The following is a 25,963-nucleotide window of genomic DNA, read 5'->3' as shown; positions in this document are numbered from 1 at the left end:
ATGAGAACTCCCGAGCTTGACTCCACTCAATGTCAAATCCGTCAGGAGCTTGAGGAGAGCAGAGGAAACCTCAACGACAAGATGATGACCTTCTCCTGGAAATTTGGATTCATTTTCGCAGTGGTTGAATGCATCGTTGGGGTTCTCTTTAACATCTTCATCATCATACAGAACATCCTGGACTGGAAACGTGGAAGGCGACTGAGTCTGTGTGATAAGATCCTGGTCCTTATGGCTGTGAACAATATCTGCCTCCAGTGTGATATGAACCTTGCCACCTTCCTTTACATCGTCTTCCCTTCAATGGTTCAGTATAAGAACGCCTATTCCACCTTGTCGGTTTTCCTGATATTTCAGTTTTACTTCAGTTTCTGGATCACAGCCGGCCTTTGCATCTTCTATTGCCTGAGAATCGTCAGTTTCAAACATCACCTCTTCGTCCGGCTGAAGATGAACGTCTCGGATGTTGTCGTCAGGTTTCTTATGTTGGCAGCTGCGGGATCGTTTGGCATTAGCGTTCTCTCCATTTGGCAAATCGAAGTGGTCCCTTCCAATTGACTCGCCCCCTGGGCCGTGGGGCACGCGGATCCGGGCGATAGGGAGACGTTGGGGGTAGTAGTAGTGGCAGCCCGGTCCCGCGGCTCAGGGTGGTCAGGCCATTGGTAGTCTGCTACGTACTTCAGATAATGTCCGACTACGCCACCCGTGGATTGCGGTTATTAGGAACCGCCGCTGCAAGGCAGTCCGCTGGGGCTGATGATGGGTGCAGCTGAGGTGATGTGACTCCCCACGGGAAGAGTGCGGCCCCAGGGCAGTGTAGTGGATGTTGGGAGGGATGGTAGTGCGGGTCCCGGTGCTGAAAGTGCTGGAGGCGCGAAAGAGCACACAGACAACGTACTGCAGTCCAATGTCTTTTACTCACAGTTCAGGTAGTCCAGGTCACTTGTGCACAGATAGTGACCGCCCGAGCCGTGCTGCGTCCACCAGGTGTGGGGCTCGGTCAACTCCCAGGCAGTTCAGGAGCATGGCACAGGACCCCCTTTAATCCTCTCTCTGGCCTGCCTCACCAGTGGCCCACTTTTGTCCAGCTGCCGCGGACTTGTGCGGTTAAATGTGGGCCCCGTCCTCCGCTGTCCTATATGGTGCCTTCCTAGCAGGTTTGATGAGGTGTCGCACCAATAGATGATCACGACGACCGGTCTTTGGCTGAGGGTTGTTTCTCCTCCACCAACTTGGGATCCGGTACCCTTAATCTGCCTGACCCTTCACCCTGGATTCTCGTGGGTTCTTAGTTCCCTTCCACCTTCTTGTTCCTGAGCCCTTCTGTTTCTCTGTCTCTCCTTCTCTTTCTCTGTTCCTTTCTGTTCCTTTCTTGTTCCGTTCTCTTGGAGCTGAGATGAGCCAGAATCTCAGCTCCCCTTCACCTCCTCCTCGGCCTCTTCACTAGGCCCTCCTGGAGTAGAGCTCCTACAGAGCCTCTACTCCCTGTCTTCTCCTCTGGCTGAACTGACCCAGAACTAAGATGGTGCCCACCTTTTATACCTCCCTCTAGCCATGAGCCCAGGTGACCAGCAACCAATGGGCTCCTTCCTACACTCAGGAACCGCCCCCTATCTGTCCCTACAGCACTGGGTGTTCCACCCCTCCCTCCCCACTCCAGCAGGGACATGGTCGGTCGTGCCTGCACTTATGTCTAGTGGGAGCACCGTTGAGCTGTCCCTGAGAAATGGGGTGTGTGTGCTGCATGCAGCTAACTGAGCCCTGGTCCATACTCCATCCTTACCCGAGAGTGGAATATCACACCTCTGGTCTGAGGTGCAATACCCCTGTAGCGGCCGAGCCCTCGGGGCGCTACATTCCCCCCTGGTAAAGCACAGCACGTCCTCGGGCTGGAAGAGAGCAAAAACAGTTATTTACAGGACATGCAAAACTTTTTAAAACTTTTCACATTAGAAACAGACAATACGGTTCAACTCCCTTTATGGGACACACTTTTCTTTTCACTAGACATTATAGAAAACTTTTTCATTACTATTTAGCAGCATATAAAATCTAAAACATTTTTAACTAAAGCACATTCTTGGGTTCTTGATTCATGGCCGCGGTGCAACTTGCGACCAGGTGTTCCCTCCTTCCAAAGGTGCAACAGTCCAGCAAATTTGTAGACTAGAGGTAGACGTTGCAGTCTTTCTACAAAACCAGTAGGGGGCGCTCTAAGAAGCGCAACTATATACAAAGGATTGGCCATTCCCAGTCCTCGGCTGGTGGGGATAGGGGAATGGCTGCTCACAGTCCTCAGCCTGTTAGGGGAAGAGGGGTGGCTGTTCTCAGTCCTCAGCCAGGTTACTTAGGGGATAATTTTCATACAGTCCTATATCAGTCCCAACGGGGACCACACTCAATTTGAAACAGTCCCACACAGTTCTTTTGCACCCTTACGGGTAACTATTTACAATGCCACTTTACCGTTCACTGGTAACGGTGTCTTTGTGACGCTCCTTCTTCCTCCTCATACGGATCTTCAGGCCCGTCCGGGCCCTCCTGGTACTCAGCGTCCGAGTAGTGCTGTTCCTCCTCCTCTACTACTCGGCGGACGTGTAGGGCGTACCACCCCTTCACGCCTTGGTGTCGGGTGTAAGACACCACGTCGCCTGGGAATAGATCCCGCCCACGATGGCCTTCCGGTAGGTGACTCTCCACATCTCTCCTTGTCACAAACACGTCGCTGATGGTCTCGGGGTCTCGGATGAAACCCCAGCCGCGCTCCATCTGGAACTTCTCCACAGTCCCGGTAACTCGGGGTCCGCGGGCAGTTCGGGGATCTCGCCGCGCCTTCATTTTCTGCTCCGCGCTCTGGACCTGCAGCTTTTCTTGCTTCACCCGCCGCTCGCGCTGCTCCTTTTCAAACATCTCCAGCTGTTGGCGGCAGGCCTCTCGCCGCTCGGCTGCGCTCGCTCGCGTTTCCTTCGTGAACCCCATCAGGTCCTCCCCTGTGGGGTCCCATTCAAATTGGGCGTCTTCTAATGGCAGCTGGGGAATTTCTTGAGGAGCTGGAGCAGGGATGAGGGGTTCAGAGGGTACGTCGATCTCCGCGGACGGGCTCTCCCGGAAGCGGGGGTTGACAAACTCGGGGGGCCAGATGAAAGGCAGCCCCTCCGGAGTGGTGTGCTGGGCAAAGAGATCCGCGCCCAGTGGTGGTACTGCAGCAGCAGGGGGCGCAAGTGGGTTGGCGGCGCCCGGGGGCACGTGACCTTGCGACCAGGCCCGTGCTGGTCGTTTCCTTGTTGCTCCCACAGGTGGCATAGCTGGTGCAGGAGGTTCCGTCAGGGCAGCAACGTCCGGGAGTGCAGGGCCTTGCGGCCGGGCCTGCGGTGGCGGTCGGCTGAGCACGCCCGGGGTCAGAGGGCACGGCGTGGGGCGGGGCTTGCTGGCAGCGTCGACGGCCTGGGGGCTGGTTGATGGCGGTGAGGGCACGGTGTCAACAGCGGGTCCCGGTGCGTGGGGCTCCGCGACGGGGTGCAGGGGCAGGTCGGCGGCCCTAGGATTCAGTGCAGGGGCGTCTCCGTTACCTGCCTCTGCTGTCGCGGCCTCCTCCGCGGCGTCGTCCTCGTCCTCCGCTCGGCCCTCACTGGCTGGTGCGCTGCTTATTGCTGGCGCCTTCGGCTGCAAGATCACAGCCCGCCGGGCCACTTCCTCCTTCCATACGGTGATCACTTCTTGCTGCGCCCGGACCATCCTCCGGTCCAGTTCTTCCAGCGCCGCCCGTGTGTATTCGGGATCCTCCTTGGGGAGATGGGCTAACAGCTCGGTGAGGCTGCATGGTGGTGTTGCTTGCAGCAGGCCCTTTACCAGGGTACCGGCACTGATTTCCCCCTCCATCTCCGGGTGCGGCCTGGCCAGACTGATCCAGACCGCGCCCTGCCCCACAGTTTTCTTCTCTTTCCGCCCCCAGAGGGGGTGGTCCTGGGGCATTCTGCTGACAATCACTTTCAGGGGCAGCCCCCCCATGTTGATGGACATCTCCACTGCTGCATTCATGGCTGGTGGGGGCGGGCTTCTTCTTTGGCGCCATTCTGGGACCTGGCCCACGATGGGAGGTGGCTTCCTGCTGTCTTTTGGTGCGCCCATAATGGCGTCCGCTCTGCCAGGGCGGGAAAGACGGATGAAGATGGCGGGAAACGGTCCAAGATGGCGTCTGATGGCGGGAATCGGCTCCGGATGGCGGGAAACGACTCCGGACGGCGGGAAACTTCTTTTTAAGGTACATGTGTAATTCTCTTCAGGCACGCAATACCCGTTTGTGGCGGGTTGGTCACGATCCTGCCGACTACGCCAAAGCTGACTCGCCCCCTGGGCCGTGGGGCACGCGGATCCGGGCGATAGGGAGACGTTGGGGGTAGTAGTAGTGGCGGCCCGGTCCCGCGGCTCAGGGTGGTCAGGCCATTGGTAGTCTGCTACGTACTTCAGATAATGTCCGACTACGCCACCCGTGGATTGCGGTTATTAGGAACCGCCGCTGCAAGGCAGTCCGCTGGGGCTGATGATGGGTGCAGCTGAGGTGATGTGACTCCCCACGGGAAGAGTGCGGCCCCAGGGCAGTGTAGTGGATGTTGGGAGGGATGGTAGTGCGGGTCCCGGTGCTGAAAGTGCTGGAGGCGCGAAAGAGCACACAGACAACGTACTGCAGTCCAATGTCTTTTACTCACAGTTCAGGTAGTCCAGGTCACTTGTGCACAGATAGTGACCGCCCGAGCCGTGCTGCGTCCACCAGGTGTGGGGCTCGGTCAACTCCCAGGCAGTTCAGGAGCATGGCACAGGACCCCCTTTAATCCTCTCTCTGGCCTGCCTCACCAGTGGCCCACTTTTGTCCAGCTGCCGCAGACTTGTGCGGTTAAACGTGGGCCCCGTCCTCCGCTGTCCTATATGGTGCCTTCCTAGCAGGTTTGATGAGGTGTCGCACCAATAGATGATCACGACGACCGGTCTTTGGCTGAGGGTTGTTTCTCCTCCACCAACTTGGGATCCGGTACCCTTAATCTGCCTGACCCTTCACCCTGGATTCTCGTGGGTTCTTAGGGTCCCTTCCACCTTCTTGTTCCTGAGCCCTTCTGTTTCTCTGTCTCTTCTTCTCTTTCTCTGTTCCTTTCTGTTCCTTTCTGTTCCTTTCTTGTTCCGTTCTCTTGGAGCTGAGATGAGCCAGAATCTCAGCTCCCCTTCACCTCCTCCTCGGCCTCTTCACTAGGCCCTCCTGGAGTAGAGCTCCTACAGAGCCTCTACTCCCTGTCTTCTCCTCTGGCTGAACTGACCCAGAACTAAGATGGTGCCTATCTTTTATACCTCCCTCTAGCCATGAGCCCAGGTGTCACGGGTGTGTCACCACGAAGATCGTCACGATTACACAGCCTGACTTCTCGCAGCTGACTTTTTGGTGCTTTGTGTTTTCGGCAGTGAGGGAGTTAATTCTCTCTCTCTCTGTGCTAGACGAGGTCCAGCCTCGCCCAGCTGCAATCAATGCTGCTGTAGTGAGTCTCCTTCAAATGCCTGCTGGTCTGTTTGGGAAGTGTCGGTGAAAGCATTTCATACAGACTTACAGAGCGGATCGTGGTATTTGGAGTTTCTGAGATAAGTGTATTTGGAGTGTTTTTTCCCTTCCTCGCTTTACCATTTATCTCCTTTCCCGTTGGTGTTCCCTCTGTTGTAGTTGTGTAGTTTTTGTATGCAAGGTGGTTTTGGTTTTTCCCTTGTACTGTCTCGTTCGTCTAAGTACTGTGTGTGGGCATATTATTACTTGTCCTCTTTTGTTGTGATCGGGGTCCTTCTCAGGACTAGATTACTTAGGTGCAGGGATCCTCAGGAGGTAGGGGTTACGCTGGCGGCCTGGACCTCTGTACCTTTAACAGTACCTCCAGGTTGAGGGATTAGTCAGGGCCCCAGCTTAGGGTCAGCTTAGGCCCCCTACCTCCAGTATACAGAGACAGCTTGACATTTTCACCGACCCACTTAGTTTTTCTCCAGCTACCATGGATCCAGTGGCCGGTCTAGCTCGGCAGTTGCAGAGTTTGTCCATGGAGCTGGCGGACGTTAGGTCCAAGGTTTTGCATCCTCAGGAGCAAGCCGGACCAGAACCTAAAGTAGCTCTCCCTGACAGGTTCACTGGGGGGCGGGACAAGTTTTTTGTTTTCCGGGAGGCATGCAAATTGTACTTTCGGCTGCGGCCTCGGTCATCGGGGAGTGAAGAACAAAGGGTGGGAATTGTCATCTCGCTCCTACAAGGGGACCCACAATCTTGGGCGTTCTCTCTTCCCCCGGGCTCCCCGGCTCTCCAGTCAGTGGATAGGTTTTTCGCTGCTCTGGGACTCGTATATGATGACCCAGATCGGATCTCCCTTGCTGAGTCTAAGTTACGTAGGATCCAGCAGGGAGATCGTCCGGCGGAGGAATTCTGTTCGGAGTTCCGTAGGTGGGCCACGGACACCCAGTGGAATGACCCGGCTCTTAGGAGCCAGTTTTGTCAAGGTTTATCCGACAAATTACAGGATGTGTTGGCACAGTATGACTCTCCCGCGTCACTGGAAGCCGCTATGGCCCTGGCTATTCGCGTTGACAGACGGCTTCGGGAGAGGTGTGGGATAACTCGACCCCCTGTGATGACTCCACCTCCTACAAGGTCCCCTCATATGGTGGTTCCCCTGGTCAGTCCAGAGGAGCCTATGCAATTAGGAGGGACATCATTTCGGGGGAGGGGACCGGTGGTGCGCCATAAGACAGGAAGGTGTTTCTTCTGCGGGAGAAAGGGACATTTTATTGGGGGGTGTCCATCCCGTCCCTTGCAGAGTGAAGAGTCGTCGGAAAACTGTTGATCCCAGGTTGTGTGGTGGACAGCAATCTGGGAGTAGGTATTTCGTCCCTAGGTTCGTCTCAGTTTCTCGTACCGGCGGAGGTGGTGGTGGGTACGAGAACTGAGAGGATATCTGTTCTTCTGGATAGTGGGGCCGGGGCTAATCTGGTTGATGCTCGGTTTGCCCGGGTTCAAGGTATGCGATTGAGTGAGTTGGCTAAACCCATCCCCATATTCTCGATCGATGCCAGGCCTCTCGGTCAGGGAAGTTTTTTGCAAGCTGTGCATGACGTAAAACTTCAAGTGGGGGCGATACATAAAGAACTGTTGTCTTGCTACGTGTTGGAGGGTCTTCCCACTCCTATAGTGTTGGGCCTTCCTTGGTTAACTAAGCAAAACCCGGTTATTAATTGGCAAACCAGAGAGATAAGCCAATGGAGTAAATTCTGTAATAAAAACTGCATGAACACGGTCATCGGTGCGGTTACTCCTTGGGTCTTACCTCCATTTCTGGCGGACTTTGAGGATGTATTCTCGGAGAAAGGGTGTCAGGAACTACCTCCTCATCGCGAGTATGACTGTTCTGTAAAACTGCTCCCTGAGGCCAAGTTACCTAAAGCTAGGTTGTATAACCTTTCTGGTCCTGAGAGGCAGGCCATGAAGGATTATATTTCAGAAAGTCTGGCTAAGGGGCATATTAGACCTTCATCTTCACCGGTGGCTGCGGGGTTCTTCTTTGTTAAGAAGAAAGATGGAGGCCTACGCCCTTGCCTGGATTTCCGTGAACTTAATCGGATTACGGTCCGAGATCCGTATCCACTCCCACTTATTCCCGATCTCTTTAATCAGATCGTGGGCGCCAAATGGTTCTCTAAGTTGGATCTCAGGGGGGCGTACAATCTGATTAGGATGAAGGAGGGGGATGAGTGGAAGACGGCGTTTAACACTCCGGAGGGGCATTATGAGAACCTTGTCATGCCATTCGGTCTGACTAATGCCCCGGCGGTGTTCCAACACTTTGTTAATGACATTTTTCGCCGCCTGGTGGGACAGTTTGTTGTCATATATCTGGATGATATCTTAATTTACTCGCCGGATCTGGTGTCTCATCAGGAGCACGTTAGGCAGGTGTTACAGATCTTGCGGGATAATAAACTGTATGCCAAATGGGAAAAGTGTGTGTTCGCCGTACAGGAACTCCAGTTTTTAGGCTTCCTGGTTTCAGCGTCCGGTTTTCGTATGGACCCTGGGAAAGTGCGGGCAGTTCTTGAGTGGGATCGGCCAGAGAATCTTAAGGCACTACAACGTTTCCTGGGGTTTGCTAATTATTACCGGAAGTTCATTCGTAATTTCTCGTCCATGGTTAAGCCTCTCACAGACATGACTAAAAAGGGGACGGATTTTTCTAGGTGGTCTGACAAGGCTTGTCAAGCATTCTCCTGCTTGAAAAAATGTTTTGCCTCGGCACCCATACTCATTCAACCTGATGCGTCACAGCCATTCATTGTAGAGGTAGACGCTTCCGAGGTAGGGGTGGGAGCAGTATTGTCACAAGGTTCGTCCCCTGGTAAGTGGCATCTGTGCGCCTTTTTCTCTAAAAAATTGTCGTCCGCTGAGAGGAATTACGATGTCGGCAATAGGGAACTCTTGGCCATTAAGTTAGCTTTTGAGGACTGGCGCCATTTTTTGGAGGGGGCAGTCCATCCGGTCACCGTCATCACCGATCACAAGAACCTGCTATATCTGGAGTCCGCGAAACGTCTGAATCCCAGACAAGCTAGGTGGTCATTGTTTTTTACCAGGTTTAATTTTGTCGTTACATATCGTCCTGGGTCAAAAAATGTAAAGGCGGATGCCTTATCTCGCAGTTTCCCTGGGGCCGGGAATACGGACGACCCGATTCCTATCCTTCAGGAGGGGGTGGTGGTTTCGGCAGTATGCTCTGAGCTGGAGGAGGAGGTATTGGAGGCTCAGGGGGACGCCCCTGTTGGACCTCCGGGGAGACTGTTTGTTCCAGATCAGTTGCGACAAAAGGTGATCGAGGCACACCATAACTCAGTTTTGGCAGGACACCCGGGGAATAAAGCAACTGTGGATCTCCTCTCGCGTCGGTTTTGGTGGCCTAACTTACATAAGGAGGTGGTAACTTTTGTCGCGTCCTGTGGGGTTTGTGCGCGCTCTAAGACCTCACATACCCGTCCGTCTGGGGCCCTCTTACCTTTGAAGATCCCGGAGCGTCCTTGGACTCATCTGTCTATGGACTTTATTACGGACCTCCCTCCGTCTTCGGGTAAAACGGTCATACTCGTTGTAGTGGACAGGTTCAGCAAGATGGCACATTTTATCGCTCTTCCGGCTCTCCCTAATGCTAAAACTCTTGCGCAGGTGTTCATTGGGGAGATTGTGAGGCTTCACGGGGTACCCTCCGATGTGGTGTCTGATCGGGGGTCTCAGTTTGTGTCCAAGTTCTGGAAGGCGTTTTGTGCACGGCGGGGGATGCATTTGTCATTCTCATCGGCTTTTCACCCTCAGACCAATGGTCAGACGGAACGTATGAACCAGAGCTTGGAGACATATCTCCGGTGTTTTGTGTCAGAGAACCAGGAGGACTGGGCTTCTTTCTTACCTCTGGCAGAGTTTGCTCTTAATAATAGGCGGAGCGAGTCCACTGGTAAGTCCCCGTTTTTTGGGGCATATGGTTTTCACCCCCAGTTTGGTACTTTCAGTAGGGGGGGCTCTTCGGGGGTTCCTGAGGAGGAACGATTTTCCTCATCACTCGCTTCAGTATGGAGAGGGGTGCTGAAGAATCTGAATACTATGGGGAACCGATACAAACGTATGGCTGATAGGAGGAGAGTGTCTGGTCCGGACCTAAGTGTGAACGATCGGGTATGGTTGTCTACCAGGAATATTACACTTAAGGTTCCCTCCTGGAAACTGGGTCCCAGGTTCATCGGGCCGTACAGAATCAGTTCTATTATTAATCCGGTGGCATTCCGTCTTGACCTCCCCCCTACGTTTAAAATTCACAACGTGTTCCACAGATCGTTGCTTAAGAGGTATGTGGCGCCGGTGGTACCGTCACCTTTACCTCCCCCTCCAGTGGTGGTCAATGGTAACTTGGAGTTCCAGGTATCAAGGGTCATCGATTCACGTTTTAATCGCCGGTCCCTTCAGTACCTGGTTCATTGGAAAGGGTATGGTCCTGAGGAGAGGATGTGGGTTCCTGCGTCGGATATTAACGCAGACCGATTAGTTCGGGCCTTCCACACGACTCACCCGGATAAACCTGGCCCTGAGGGTCCGGAGGCCCCTCGTAGAAGGGGGGGTACTGTCACGGGTGTGTCGCCACGAAGATCGTCACGATTACACAGCCTGACTTCTCGCAGCTGACTTTTTGGTGCTTTGTGTTTTCGGCAGTGAGGGAGTTAATTCTCTCTCTCTCTGTGCTAGACGAGGTCCAGCCTCGCCCAGCTGCAATCAATGCTGCTGTAGTGAGTCTCCTTCAAATGCCTGCTGGTCTGTTTGGGAAGTGTCGGTGAAAGCATTTCATACAGACTTACAGAGCGGATCGTGGTATTTGGAGTTTCTGAGATAAGTGTATTTGGAGTGTTTTTTCCCTTCCTCGCTTTATCATTTATCTCCTTTCCCGTTGGTGTTCCCTCTGTTGTAGTTGTGTAATTTTTGTATGCAAGGTGGTTTTGGTTTTTCCCTTGTACTGTCTCGTTCGTCTAAGTACTGTGTGTGGGCATATTATTACTTGTCCTCTTTTGTTGTGATCGGGGTCCTTCTCAGGACTAGATTACTTAGGTGCAGGGATCCTCAGGAGGTAGGGGTTACGCTGGCGGCCTGGACCTCTGTACCTTTAACAGTACCTCCAGGTTGAGGGATTAGTCAGGGCCCCAGCTTAGGGTCAGCTTAGGCCCCCTACCTCCAGTATACAGAGACAGCTTGACACCAGGTGACCAGCAACCAATGGGCTCCTTCCTACACTCAGGAACCACCCCCTATCTGCCCCTACAGCACTGGGTGTTCCACCCCTCCCTCCCCACTCCAGCAGGGACATGGTCGGTCGTGCCTGCACTTATGTCTAGTGGGAGCACCGTTGAGCTGTCCCTGAGAAATGGGGTGTGTGTGCTGCATGCAGCTAACTGAGCCCTGGTCCATACTCCATCCTTACCCGAGAGTGGAATATCACACCTCTGGTCTGAGGTGCAATACCCATGTAGCGGCCGAGCCCTCGGGGCGCTACACAATGAGATTGCAAATGTCTCAGGTGGCATCTTCATGAGCAATGTCTCCATCCTTCTAAGCCCATCCTATAAAGTTCTGACCATTGTTGTTGGCTGTTGTGTGCCCTTTATGCTCGCTGTCCTCTCCATTATCCTCACATTATTCTCCCTGTTGAGACACATCCGGACTATGAAGTACAACCAGGCTGGCTTCAGTATTCCCAGAATGGATGCTCATATTCGAGCTGCTCGGATTATGGTTCACCTCACAGTCCTATATGCAGCATTTTACATCTCTGAGGTTTGCCTTCTGGCATCTTCACTCAATATTGACAACTTTTGGGAATTTTTGGCTTTGATTTTTGTGTTGATCTATCCTGCGGCCCAGTCCTTCATCATAATCTTAGGGAACTCTAAGCTTCGATCTTCATGTCTACAGATGAGCCAATGTACTAGGCATCTATAAATGCCCACTCATGAGCAGAGGAACCTATATTGTTAAGAGTTATTGTGCTAATCTGTAATGACTGATGAGATAAGTCTCGCCCAGATTCACACCAAAGATGTGTTGACAGTACTCCAAGAGACCGTGGCTTTACGACCTTCTGTGAAATATAGATTACTGGAATTTACTATTGCAAGTCTATCACTTTGTGAAAATCCTCAAGAACTTTACTGTTTGAGCTGCTTGATATGAATAAACGCCAACTCTGGGACGTCCCCAGAGACATATTGGCCAGAAACTTAAGAGTGTTGTCTGTGTGCTCTCCGACTGTACCTAATGAAAACTATCTAAAAAGAGATCCTTTGTGGAGTAGATCGGGCTACTCTAACACTTTGTAGCACAAAGTTCAAAAATGGATCCGACATTCACACAAAGTCTTCTCGAATCTTTATTCCGGTAAAAATACAAAGCCCATGACCATTATGGCAGAAGGGCCTATGCAGAAAGCCTCCTTACATCCCACGTGACACTTCTCCATGTGCCTGATGTGACAAATACAAGATATAGTTCTAACACATACAAAGTTAAACAAAAGAAAAAGATAGTCCGCTCACCTTTCAGGGCGTGGGGCGTTCACCACCTCGCACGGGTCAAGCCAGAGCAGCTGAGCTAAACACAGGGCAAGGTAGGACGATCCAGCCGAAAAAGTCTTTCAGTGGGTACGGAAAGTATTTACACCCCTTTACATTTTTCACTCTGTTTCATTGCAGCCATTTGGTAAATTCTAAAAAGTTCATTTTTTTCTCATTAATGTACACTCTGCACCCCATCTTGACTGACAAAACCCCCCAGAAATGTAGAAATTTTTGCAAATTTATTAAAAAAGAAAAACTGAAATATCACATGGTCATAAGTATTCAGACCCTTTGCTCAGACACTCATATTTAAGTCACATGCTGTCCATTTCCTTGTGATCCTCCTTGAGATGGTTCTACTCCTTCATTGGAGTCCAGCTGTGTTTCATTAAACTGATAGGACTTGATTTGGAAAGGCGCACACCTGTCTATATAAGACCTCACAGCTCACAGTGCATGTCAGACCAAATGAGAATCATGAGCTCAAAGGAACTGCCCAAGGAGCTCAGAGACAGAATTGTGGCAAGGCACAGATCTGGCCAAGGTTACAAAAGAATTTCTGAAGTACTCAAGGTTCCTAAGAGCACAGTGGCCTCCATAATCCTTAAATGGAAGAAGTGTGGGACCACCAGAAGTCTTCCTAGACATGGCCATCCAGCCAAACTGAGCAATCGTGGGAGAAGAGCCTTGGTGAGAGAGGTAAAGAAGAACCCCAATGTCACTGTGGCTGAGCTCCAGAGATGCAGTAGGGAGATGGGAGAAAGATCCACAAAGTCAACTATCACTGCACCCCTCCACCAGTCGGGCCTTTATGGCAGAGTGGCCCGACGGAAGCCTCTCCTCACTGCAAGACATATGAAAGCCCGCATAGAGTTTGATCAAAAACACATGAAGGACTCCCAGACTTTGAGAAATAAGATTCTCTGGTCGGATGAGACAAAGAACTTTTTGGTGATAATTCGAAGCGGTATGTGTGGAGAAAACCAGGCACTGCTCATCACCTGTCCAATACAATCCCAACAGTGAAACATGGTGGTGGCAGCATCATGCTACGGGGGTGTTTTTAAGCTGCAGGGACAGGGCGACTGGTTACCATTGAAGGAAACATGAATGCGGCCAAGTACAGCGATATCCTGGATGAAAACCTCTTCCAGAGTGCTCTGGCCCTCAGACTTGGCTGAAGGTTCACCTTCCAACAAGACAATGACCCTAAGCACACAGTTAAAATAACAAAGGAGTGGCTTCAGAACAACTCTGTGACCATTCTTGACGGGCCCAGCCAAAGCCCTGACCTAAACCCAATTGAGAGACCTGAAAATGGCTGTCCACCAACGTCCACCATCCAACCTGACAGAACTGGAGAGGATCTGCAAGGAAGAATGGCCGAGGATCCCCAAATCCAGGTGTGAAAAACTTGTTGCATCATCCCCAAGAAGACTTATGGCTGTACTAGCTCAAAAGGGGGCTTCTCCTCAATACAGAGCAAAGGGTCTGAATACTTATGACCATGTGATATTTCAGTTTTTGTTGTTTTTTTTAATAAATTTGCAAAAATTTCTACATTTCTGTTTTTTTCAGTGAAGATGGGGTGCAGAGTGGACTTTAATGAGAAAAAAATTTAACTTTATAACCAAATGGCTGCAATGAAACAAAGAGTGAAAAATGTAAAGGAGTCTGAATACTTTCCGCACCCACTGTAGGTGCACAAATAGAAAACTCAGCTTTTATTAGAAATTAAAAAATGCTCCAAAAACATTTTGGCAATAGCGCAGTTTAAAGACTAAGACCTACGCGTTTCGAGAAACGTCTTACTCATGGTCTGACATACAAAGCTAATTCCATTAACCCTTAGTTTATTTACAGGGATCCTGTCATTTCTCCAGGTGCTATTAACCTGCAGATATGGGGTTCATCTGCAGGTAAATAGCTGAAAGTGCGGCTAATGGGAGAAAAGGAGTTTTATTTCTCCCAGGAGCCGCCGGCTTTCAGTCATATAATCTGTGCTGAGTACAGAGAGATCAGCGGCTGTACTAATGCCATGATGCTTTGATAGCTCTCTTCTCGGATGCGCTGCACCACGAGCTGTCAATCAAAATGCCAGGGTGTGCTTCCAGCCGCCGATCACTCTGATCACTCAGTGACTGTAGCCGCTCCTCTATGACTGAAAACTCAATTCTTCATGATTATTGAAGCCCCTAGGGCCCAACGCCTCCGCCAAAATAATAAACGCTGCTCCTTCTGTAAAATACTTCCAAGGCTCCAATTACCCAGATGGATCTTTACAACCTCTGAACGTGTCAGACACGATGTATCAATCACACGTTTCTCTCTTTCATTTATCGCGGAGATCCTTCTTCCGTTATAATAGATATTCTATGTTTCTAGATTATATAAAAAGCAGCCGAAGGGTTTTTCCCCATATCGAGAAAAGTCCATCCACACAGATATAGACTGTGACGTACACACAGAGGAAACACGGGGGGTGATACATGGTGCCTGACAATTACAGGAGTTCTAAGGATTCATCTGTTAGAACCCTCCTGTTTGTTTTTTTCCATCTTGTGTTTTGCGGTCACGTGACCATCTGCCTTTATATTCCAGCTCCGCCCTTTTGGCTGTGCTGGACTTCAGTGTTTGACTGTTTCTCTAGCCTGGTGCTTTGGTGCCTATCTCTGTCATTCGCTTGGTCCTTCTGGGACCTCTAGTACTTTTTGTCAGTTTGTCTTTTTGTGTTCTGCAACAACTTCTCTGTTTAGGAGGTGTCCCATTTTTGTCCCAGTCCTTAGTTCTTTTAGGGACCCCTACCCTTATGCTATAGGTCTTCGTTCAGACTAGCCGAGGACTAAGGCGGGTCTTTTCACAAGGAACAGGCAGCCCCCTACAATGTAGGGATTCAGCTTAGTCTTATTGTAGGGACAGCTTTCCCCTATCTTTCCTTAGTACATGTTGCAGATCATAACATCATCTGGGTCAGAAGGAAGTGAAGGGAACTCCTCACATGGAGGCATTGTGTCCTGTGGGCTTCAATGAGCAAATGAATGGATGTTTGTAGATATTTATTGAATATAGAGATTGTGTTTTTGTATTTCTCTTAGAATATATCATGATTTATATACCAGAAGAATGTTTGAAAAAGACTTTGGGTGAGCGCTGCTTCTATCTCTGAACTTCATGGAGCATATTTCCTGCCTGATTTCGTATGGATGCTGAGCACCACCTGCTGAGCGGGGGCTGCCATAGGTAAAACTACAAGGTGTAGAGTGTAATGTCCATCTTCACGGTGGACACAGAGGTTGGGACTCTGTGCAAGAAGTGTGTCTGGGCCCCTCTCCATTTATGGTGACAAAACCAGAAACTATATGTAATATTTATAATATATAGATATGGGAAACTGCTTATTGGAGGAGGCTGAAGGACTGGTCTGGTCACACGCTCCTCTATCAGTGGAGATTTTATTTATATATAACAAAAGAGGAAACTATACATAAAGGGACAGCGCTACACATAACAAGCGATGACACTATACATAAAGGGACAGTGCTACACATAACAAGCGATGACACTATACATAAAGGGACAGCGCTACACATAACAAGCGATGACACTATACATAAAGGGACAGCGCTACACATAACAAGCGATGACACTATACATAAAGGGACAGCGCTACACATAACAAGCGATGACACTATACATAAAGGGACAGCGCTACACATAGCAAGTGATGACACTATACATAAAGGGACAGCGCTACACATAACAAGTGATGACACTATACATAAAGGGACAGCGCTACACATAACAAGCGATGACACTATACATAAAGGGACAGTGCTACACATAACAAGCGATGACACTATACATAAAGGGACAGCGCTACACATAACAAGCGATGACACTATACATAAAGGGACAGCGCTACACATAACAAGCGATGACACTATACATAAAGGGACAGCGCTACACATAACAAGCGATGACACTATACATAAAGGGACAGCGCTACACATAACAAGCGATGACACTATACATAAAGGGACAGCGCTACACATAACAAGCGATGACACTATACATAAAGGGACAGCGCTACACATAACAAGCGATGACACTATACATAAAGGGACAGCGCTACACACAACAAGTGATGACACTATACATAAAGGGACAGCGCTACACATAACAAGTGATGACACTATACATAAAGGGACAGCGCTACACATAACAAGCGATGACACTATACATAAAGGGGCAGCGCTACACATAACAAGCGATGACACTATACATAAAGGGACAGCACTACACATAACAAGTGATGACACTATACATAAAGAGACAGCGCTACACATAACAGAAGAAGACACTATGCAATAAGGAATGACAATATCCATAATAAGGGAGAACACTTTGTAATAAGGGGCCGCACTATACATAACAGGAGAGAACATTATGTAATAAGTAACAACGATAAATATAATAAGAGGGGAAACTTTGTAATAAGGGGCAGCACTATACATAATAAGGGAGCATGATTTGTAATAAGAGATGGCACTATGCAGCAAAAAGGTTGTAACTTATGTAATAACGAACAGCACTGTACATAATGCTTAATTGTAAAGTGCTGCACAATATGTATGCACTGTATAAATAACATTTTTATTATAATAAGAGAGAATGCTATGTAATAAGTGATGGCGCAATACATAATAACAGTGAACCCTAGGTAATAAGGGACAGCACTATATATAATAAATGAATAAACTATATTCTAGGGGAAGGAGATAAATATAATAAGTGAGTACACTATGTAATAAGGGACTGTGCTGTACAGAAGGGAGGTTGTGTTACAAATAGAAGTATTATCCCATCATCTCTCTGCATAGATAAAGAGTAAATGTTTATATTCAGTGATTAGTCTTACCTGATTAGAGATGTTCTCTTTTCTCCATCTTATCAGATCTTCATGTAGACACAACCTGTCTTACCACACTGATCACCACAGTCCTGAAGTTAACAAGGTCACATCTGAAATACATAACATCCCCCTGTCCAGTGTCCTCTCTTAACCCCCCAAATCATTAAAAGACCTTGTATTGTCCTCTCTTAACTCTGAAATTCATTAAAAGACCCTGCATGGTTCTCTTTTACCCCCCCAATTCATTATAAGACCATGTATTGTTCTCTTTTAACCCCCAAACCATTTAAAGATCCTGTATTGTCCTCTCGCCCTCCCCAATACATTATAAGACCCTTTTTTGTCCTTCTCTTTCATTATAAGACCCTCTATTGCCCTCTCCACCCTCCCCAATTCATTATAAGTCCCTGTCCTCTCCGTTCTCCTCTCCAGACAATCCCTTGCGGCGATGCTTTCTCCCTCTTCTGCCAGGCACTTTCTAGCTGATGCAGATGGCTCGATGATATCATTGTGCCACTGATTCATAGATGGAGCGCCGGTTAGGAAGGGCAGGAAGCTGAGGACGACTTTCCGCTGCTCAGCAGCTACCTTTTATTGCCGACAGTGGAGCTACAGGAAAAGCTCCTGCCTGGTGCGCTGTTGATGCTGAAATAGATCATGAGGGAAATCTTGGCATGGGTCCCCCACAGCCTTAGGCCCTGGATGATAGACCAGATTGCCCTCTTTATAATCCACTTCTGCACGGGCCCTTCTCCACTCCTGGCGCTCTATGCAGCTGAACCGGCAATATGTCCGCCCCTGCCAATCTAAGTCTACATATGAGATCCTCATTTAGTCCTGACTCACACTATCACTATTTCTTGTGAACATGCAAATTCCCTCTTCAGAGAAAAAAAGGACTTGAACCCTATAGCGCCACCTATTGGAAGCAGCAATATTGCTGCTTCTAATAGGTGGCGCTATAAAATTCAAGTCCTCTTTTTCTCTGAAGCGTGAAGGGAGTGTGAAGAGAGGACCGGGGAGTGAGGCCGCCGGTCGGGGTACTTCTGATACGAGCAGCCGGGAGATGACCGGCTAGCACCGGTCATCTCCCGGCTGCGTCGCCGCTGATCTCCTGACGGTGGCCTGCATGTTTCAAATCCAGCGCCAATTCGCCAATCAGAGAAGCGGTGTTTTAAATTTCGCGCCAATATCGCTGATTGGTCGCGGCCGGGCGGCCGTGACCAATCAGCAGAGCGGTGTTTAAATTCGGCACCAATATCGCTGATTGGTCACGACCGTGTTAGTGAGGACCGGGGAGCGGCGCTGACTGTGCAGGTACTTCCACTGTGAGCAGCCGGGAGATGACCGGCTAGCGCCGGTCATCTCCCGGCTGCATCGTCGTTGACCTCCATGCGGCTACCGTCGGGAGATCAGCAGCTAGGGCCGCTGATCTCCCGACGGCAAGTGTGAAGGGAGGACAGGGGAGTGGCGGCACCTAGGCTGCCGGTCGGGGTACTTCTGCTGCAAGCAGCAGGGAGATGACCGGCTAGTGCCGGTCATCTCCCGGCTGCATCGCCGCTGACCTCTGTGCGGCAGATGAGCTGCTAACGGCCGCCATCTTGTTCTAAAATCCCGCATCGCTGATTGGCCGCGGCCGGACCAATCAGCGACGCGGGATTTCCTGGATGGACAGACAGATGGGAAAGCCGATTATATAGTAGATATGCAAAGATGATACAAAATGGGAAAAAAACAATACGATATATACAATTACATAAATTAAAAAGGAATATCAAAAGAGAATTACTTAGCCTGTTCATGGAAATGGCTCAGAGCTTTGCGGAGGGAAGCACTCTGATTGGAAAAATAAATGGACAGAACCAATTGCAAACTATTACTGACAAATGACTCAGACTCAAATAATGCTTTTTATTAGTTCAATATTATGTCCACATACCTCCCCTTGATGAGCTCATGTGGGGGCAGATTGTGAGATGTGCTGGGTCTGTTCCATACTACAGGATATCGTCACCCCTGGAGGTCCCAGGTGAAAGATATTGTTGTCATATTTTTTATCATAATTTTACCTTTACAAGGAGGTCAAACATGAGCTGGTTCACATCATCTATTGGACCATTATTAATTTGGAGGGTTTCTAGTGGCCCCACAGCGATGAGAGTGAATGCCTCACACCCGTTCCTTTTGCTATGAAAATGTATCTTTCATAATTATCGGATCAATGCAAACCCCAATATTCCTATCTGGACACCGAAGACGGGCTATCTAGCTGCAATTGTTCATTTTGCTTTCATCATAGGAAGCTCTTTTCTGGGGAACCATATTTCTCCTGCAAAGCGCAACCAGATCTTAAGCTGATTGTCTGTTTTCCCAGCAGATATCCTGATTAATCACCTGTCCACAACAGGAGGTGTCTGCTTCAAATGTTGCTTTAATTAGTTTCTCTCTCCCTAGCTATAATTAATCCCAGATGTTCAATGTGTAGTCCTATTTCAAGGGAAGATGAAATGTCAGCTCTTCTTTAGTTATAAGTAATTTTCCCACTTCCCCATGTGTTCAATGTGAGGCGGACACAGCTCCATCAATGAGGTCACAGAAGAATTGTCATAGAGCCGCCATACTGTGCACTGATTGTCACTGATACAAATACCAAATATACATGTAAAAAAAACAAAGAGAAAGCAAACTTATGGAAGAAAATAGAGAGCGGACGATGGGAAAATCTGGAAAAGATTATTGTAAAATGACTTTTTCCAAGTAAAGGAATGTTGGCTATATTGATAAAAAGTCTCATAAATATTTCAGAGAAAAAGAGAGAAAGAAAATGAGTCAAGAACAGAAAGAATGAAATATGGAATCACAGCGTTAACAATCAGACAGGTGGAAGAAGGGACTTTGCAACGTAATTAACTGCTACCCTCATTGCCTGAACATCTTCCAAGTATCACTGTCACATTTACACGTCTATTTGAATTAATGCAAATTATTAGGTAAAACCAAAAGAAAATATAAATTCTGCACCACATACAAAGGGAGATCCAGAGACCGAAGAATTATCACTGTATCAAGATGTATCTGACACCACTGCCTACAATAAAGAAAAAAATTCTCTTGCGGAGTCGCTAGTCTCCGCAACAGAAATTTGACCACTAGACTGTATAGAATGCGGTAAATCCGCATAGTTCAGTGAACACATGCGGATTTACCTGCGTTCAATAGAATGCAACGATTTGGACGAAGCAAAAATATGCTTCTAAAGCGCTGCTACGTCCGGATCGTGGGCACATAGCCAAAAGGATTTTAAAAAAATGGCGTGGGCTCCCGCGTCATAGTCATAACCAGCAGAGGGAAAGCCGACTGCTGGGGGCTGATATTAGTAGCCGCGGAAGGGGCCATTAGCCAACAATGTTCCCTGGCTATTAATATCAGCCCAAAGCTGTTTGTTTAGCCTTTACTGACTAGATAACAGGGTGACCCCAGAAAAAAATTGACGTGGGGTCCCCCTATAAAATCTAACCAGCAAAGGCTAAACAGACAGCTGCCGGCTGATAATAATAGCCAGGGAAGGGGCCATGAATACTAGCCCCCTCCACGGGTATTAATATCATCCTTCAGCAGTCCCAGAAATTGCGCATCCATAAGATGCGCCAAATCTTGCGCTTAGCCTCCGCTCTTCCCACTGCTGGTGGCGAGTGGGGTAATGGGGTTGGGGTTCACGTCAGCCTTGTATTGGTGGCTGACGTGAAGCCCAGGCTAGTAATGGAGGGCAGACGCTTCCATTACTAACTGCGTAGTAAAATGGTCGCCCGTTTTTCAATAAAAGAGACGGTCAGAATAAAGTATTTTAATGAAATAAAAAACACACGGTTCTACAAATTTTTTCATTACCCTCCGTCCGCGAAGCCATTGATCTTCTGAAAAAAAAAAAGTAAAATAACAAACAACCATATCACTCACCTGTCTTCCGTAAACGACCAAGTCCACGTACTGCCGGCGAGTGTCCCATGACGATCTGGGTCACTTCTACAGCGGTGACATCAGCTATCACTGATGTCACAGCTGTAGAAGACAGCAATGTACACTGACAGGGGTGTAAAATCACTCCTGTCAGTATACATTGCTGCTGCAGGAGGTCACTTGGGTTGATCAGCTGAAGATCAGCTGATCAGCCCCAGTGAGCTCACAACCGTGGGAGCATTCTTCTGAATGTTCCCACAGGGTGGTCACGTGAGCATCAGCTGACGTCACTGCAGGTCCTGGCAGCTCAGTACACTGCTGGGATTGAGCACGCTCTCGCAGTGTAACGCTGGCCGCCGGGAGCATCGGATCACCGCTGGGGTCCTGGAGGACACCGGGGACCGCCGGACAGGTGAGTATAATTTTTTTTTTTTTTTTTTTTGACTGCTGGCATTGCTGGCTCGGCAGAGCAGACTACTGCTCCTCCCATTCACGCCGCTCTCGCTGTTATCAGTGGGAGCAGAAGTCGGTTGAGAGGAGTTGTAGTTCTCCTCTCCCGACCCGGGTACCACCCGCACCGCGTTTCCGGTGCGAATTCGCGCCCATTGGCTTTAATTGAAATGCAGCAAATTCGCAAGTATAGATATTATACCTTCGGATTTGCTGTGGTTCAATGCAAGTCAATGGGCGCGAATTCGCACCGGAAACGCCCGAACAATGGTCATGCCGCGGTTTTTACTGCAATGGTAATCCGGAACGGAAATTTCCGCATCATGTGCACAGCACATCCAGATTACCATTGCTACAACTGGCAGACCTATTAACAAGCGTTTTCGTAGCGTTTCTGCACATAGCCGAGAACTGTATTGAACACGGATCGAAAAAACGTACTTCTTATTAAATATAAAAACAGTAAAAATACAGTTGATAATGGAGTTAGGTTCTCAACTGCATATAGTCCTCAAAACAATAAATGTCATAACATATTGTACTTCATGATTGTGGTGAAATTTGTTCGATATGACTTGTGTTTAATTTGTGAAAAAAATCAGAAATTTAGCGAAAATTGTGAAAAATTAAGTAATTTTCAAAATTTTTATTTTTATGCCCTTAAATCAGAGAGTTGTGTCACACAAAATAGTTAATAAGTAACATTTCCCACATGTCTACTTTACATCAGCACAATTTTGGAAACACAATTTTTTTTTTTGTTAGAAGGATTAAAAGTTGACCAGCGATTTCGCATTTTTCCAACAAAATTTACAAAACCATTTTTTTTTTTAGGGACCACATCACATTTGAAGTGACTTTGAGGGGCCTTTATGACAGAAAATACCCAAAAGTGACACCATTCTAAAAACTGCACCCCTCAAGGTGCTCAAAACCACATTCTAGAAGTTTATTAACCCTTCAGGTGCTTCACAGGAACTAAAGCAACGTGGAAGGAAAAAGTAAACAATTAACTTTTTTTCACAAAAATATTACTTTAGACCCAATTTATTTTATTTCCACAAGGGTAATAGGAGAAAATGGACCCCAAAATTTGTTGTGCAAAATTCCCCTGAGCACGCCAATACCCCATATGTGGGGAAAAAACACTGTTTGGGCGCACGGCAGAGTTCAGAAGGGAAGGAGCCCCATTTGACTTTCTGAATGTAAAATTTGCTGGTGTAATTAGCGGACGCCATGTTGCGTTTGGAGAGCCCCTGATGTGCCTAAACAGTGGAAACCCCCCACAAGTGTCACCATTCTGGGAACTAGAACCCTCAGGGAACTTGTATAAATGTATAGTGAGCACCTTAAACCCTCAGATGCTTCACAGAAGTTTAGAATGTTGAGCCATGAAACAAAAAAAAATAATCAAATTTTTCCCATAAAAATATTTTTAGCCCCAAATTTTGCATTTCACAAGGGTGACAGGATAAATTGCACCATGCAATTTGTTGTGCAATTTCTCCTGAGTACACTGACACCCCCCATATGTGGGGGAAAATTACATTTTCTGTACATGGCAGGGCTCGGGAGGGAAGAAGCACCATATTGGAGTTCAGATTTTGCTGGACTGGTTTGAGGGTGCCATGATACATTGGCAGAGCCCCTGAGGTGCCAGATCAACTGAACCCCCCATAAGTGACCCCATTTTACAAACTACACCTCTCAATGTATTCATATAGGGGTACAGTGATCACCACAGTTGTGTCACAGCATTTTATACCATTGGACAGTGAAGAAAAAATAATTACATTTTTACTACCAAAATTTTGTTATAACCCAAGATTTGAAATTTTCACACTGGGAAATGGGTAAAAATGGCACCAAAATTTGTTCTGAATGTAGAAATACCCCATATGTACCGAGACACTCGGGAGGTAGGGAGCGCTATTTGCTTCCTGGAGCGCAGATTTTCCTAGAATAGTATGCAGACTCCATATACAGAGACCCTAAGTGCTAGAAGAGCAGAATCCCCCCCTCAAGTGACCCTATCTTGGAAATGATACCCCTTTGGGAACTTATCTACAGGTGTAATGACGGTTTTGACTCCATGGGTGTTTTCCAGAAACAAGCAGCAGTGGATGTTGCTGAGTAAATATTGCAAACTTCCGTGGTAGTGACCAGTATGTTGTACTAACTAGTACATTATGCCCAGTTCATGCTTCTGGAGACATGCACCCATAAATTAGGTGGGCCCTCATCTCTACAGAAATGCCAACCAAAGGATGCTAAATTTGGTTTAGACACACTGGAGCTCAGAAGGGAGGGGGGTATTTGGATTTTGGAGGGCAGAATTCACTGGATTTCTTTTGGAGGACGAGGAGCCATGGCGTTTTTCCAGAGCCTTTGTGCTACCAGTAACGTAGAAGCCCCCTATATTTTCATTAACAGGTGACGGACCTGAGTGGAGGATTTTTGTGTGAATGGAGTTGAAGCTTTTATTGGGAACATTTTACACAACATTTTGGATCACATTTATCCGCCGCTCTACGCTGAGCACTTATATCGGGGTTTCCATTTAAATCTCCGAGTGATGTGATTTAGATGAAACCCCAGAGGGATCCACCCCAGAGGGATCCATTCACTATAATGAGGCAGAAGAGTTAATCTGGACTCCGTCTGGCCTCTGTTCAGCGTTATCCTTCTCTTCAGATTTGCACAAAACTGTGGTCGACGGCACTTTTATGCACGCCTAAATAGACGGACACCGTGGGATCACAGACCAGGCGGCGTCCACAGTGCCTATATCTGCGTCATTACAGGGAATCTTCTGCCGTGGGTTCCATCTTAATCACCTATTTCAGAGATTTACACGGAAACCCCGGTGTAAGCGCTCAGCGCAGAGCGCAGGATAAATGTGAGCTGAGCCATACTGCGATCTTTGGGAGACATAATAAACAAATCAGCAGCAGGTGAAGAATTGGTTGTATTTATTTTTTACGCTGTTCCTCGTGCTGTATAAGTGATTAGACGACTTTATTCTTCGGGTCGGTGTGATTACAGCGATACCAGAATCATATCGGGTTTTTATGATTGACAGCTGTCACACACTAAAAGACGCTTTTTATTGTAAAATCTAGTTTTCGCATCGGCATATTTTGAGAGCTGTAATTTTTCCATACTTCTGTCGACAGAGTCATGTGATGGCTTGTTTTTTGCGGGACGAGTTGATATTTTTATTGGCGCCATTTTCGGGCATGTGACATTTTTTGATCGCTTTCTATTCCGATTTTGGGAGGCAGGATGAATAAAATCCAACAATTCAGGAATTGTTTTTTCGGGATTTTTTTATGCTGTTCCGTGTGCGGTAAAATTGATAAGGCAGCTTTATTCTTCGGGTCAGTACGTTTACAGTGATACCACAGTTATATATGTTTTATGTTTTGGCGCTTTTACACAATAAAAACTATTTTATAGAAAAACTAATTATTTTTTATCGCTTTATTCTGAGAGCTATAACTTTTTTTATTTTTCGGCTGATGGAGCTGTATGGCGGCTTGTTTGCAGGAGAAGATGATGTTTTCAGTGGTACCATTTTTTATTTATATTTATTTCACTTTTTGTTTGGCGGTATGATGATAAAGCATCGTTTTTTACTTTGTTTTTATTTTATTTTACGGTGTTCACTGAAGGGGTTAACTAGTGGGACAGTTTTATAGGTCAGGTTGTTCGGGACACAGCAATACCAAATATGTATACTTTTTTTTGTTAATTGTTTTTTTACACAAATAAATTTATTTATTGGATTAATGTTTAATATTTTTTCTCTTTTTTTTTGTTCTTTATTTCGTGATTTTTTTAAAGATTTTTATCATTTTTATTAACTTTTTTTTTTTGGACTTTTTTATATTATTGGGTAAAAAGGAGTTATATGCCGGAATATAAGAATAACAGCTTTTATAATGATAATATTAATAACATGAATATAAGAAGAAATAACTGAAGCGTGTCACACAATCCGTGCTCCAGCTAAGGCAATGAAAGTTCAAAACAAACAGTATAAATCAGGTTTCTGCTGATCAGGAATAGGTAGGCAGCTGTTGCCTGGTTCTGTCCTATCTCAGCCGGATTAGTTATGTTGAGTCCTTTCTCCTGGATATTTGATCTCTTTCCCTCTTAAGGTCAGGTAAGTCTTGTTTCACTTTCAATGTTGAGAGATGGCTGACACTGTATGATCTCTAGTATTCAGGGAAGCTGTTCTCGGGGAGCGATGCAGCTCTTTGCATTTGGACAATCAATCTTACAGTAGTCCGAACTTTATCTTTTCCCCAGAGGACATCGGTTCATCTTATTGTCTCTCTTTATCAGGACACAGGCAAACGTCCTGTCAGTTACCTCAGACACACAGAGGTCCTCTCACTTCCTGCTTCCTCCCCCTCCAACAGCACAAACCGAAACAGCAGGGAAGAGGCGACTAGTCCAAGAGCACACAAACAGAGCATGGTCTCTTAA

At 47.6% G+C, this 25,963-nt stretch overlaps 1 protein-coding gene across 1 annotated transcript; it reads left to right on the top strand.

The window, feature by feature from the left end:
- Positions 1-25,963, top strand: LOC141161450 (taste receptor type 2 member 9-like). The gene is given in 5 exon segments (XM_073646259.1): positions 1-543; positions 6,124-6,150; positions 11,099-11,519; positions 25,633-25,637; positions 25,820-25,963. Coding segments are annotated over 5 exon segments (1,140 nt in total).

Source organism: Phyllobates terribilis, unplaced genomic scaffold, assembly GCF_046119375.1.
Source record: "Phyllobates terribilis strain yellow unplaced genomic scaffold, ASM4611937v1 Scaffold_9__5_contigs__length_417890890, whole genome shotgun sequence".
NCBI lineage: Eukaryota > Metazoa > Chordata > Amphibia > Anura > Dendrobatidae > Phyllobates > Phyllobates terribilis.
The sequence above is the reverse complement of the archived record's forward strand: the minus strand, read 5'-3'. Positions and strand labels throughout refer to the sequence as shown.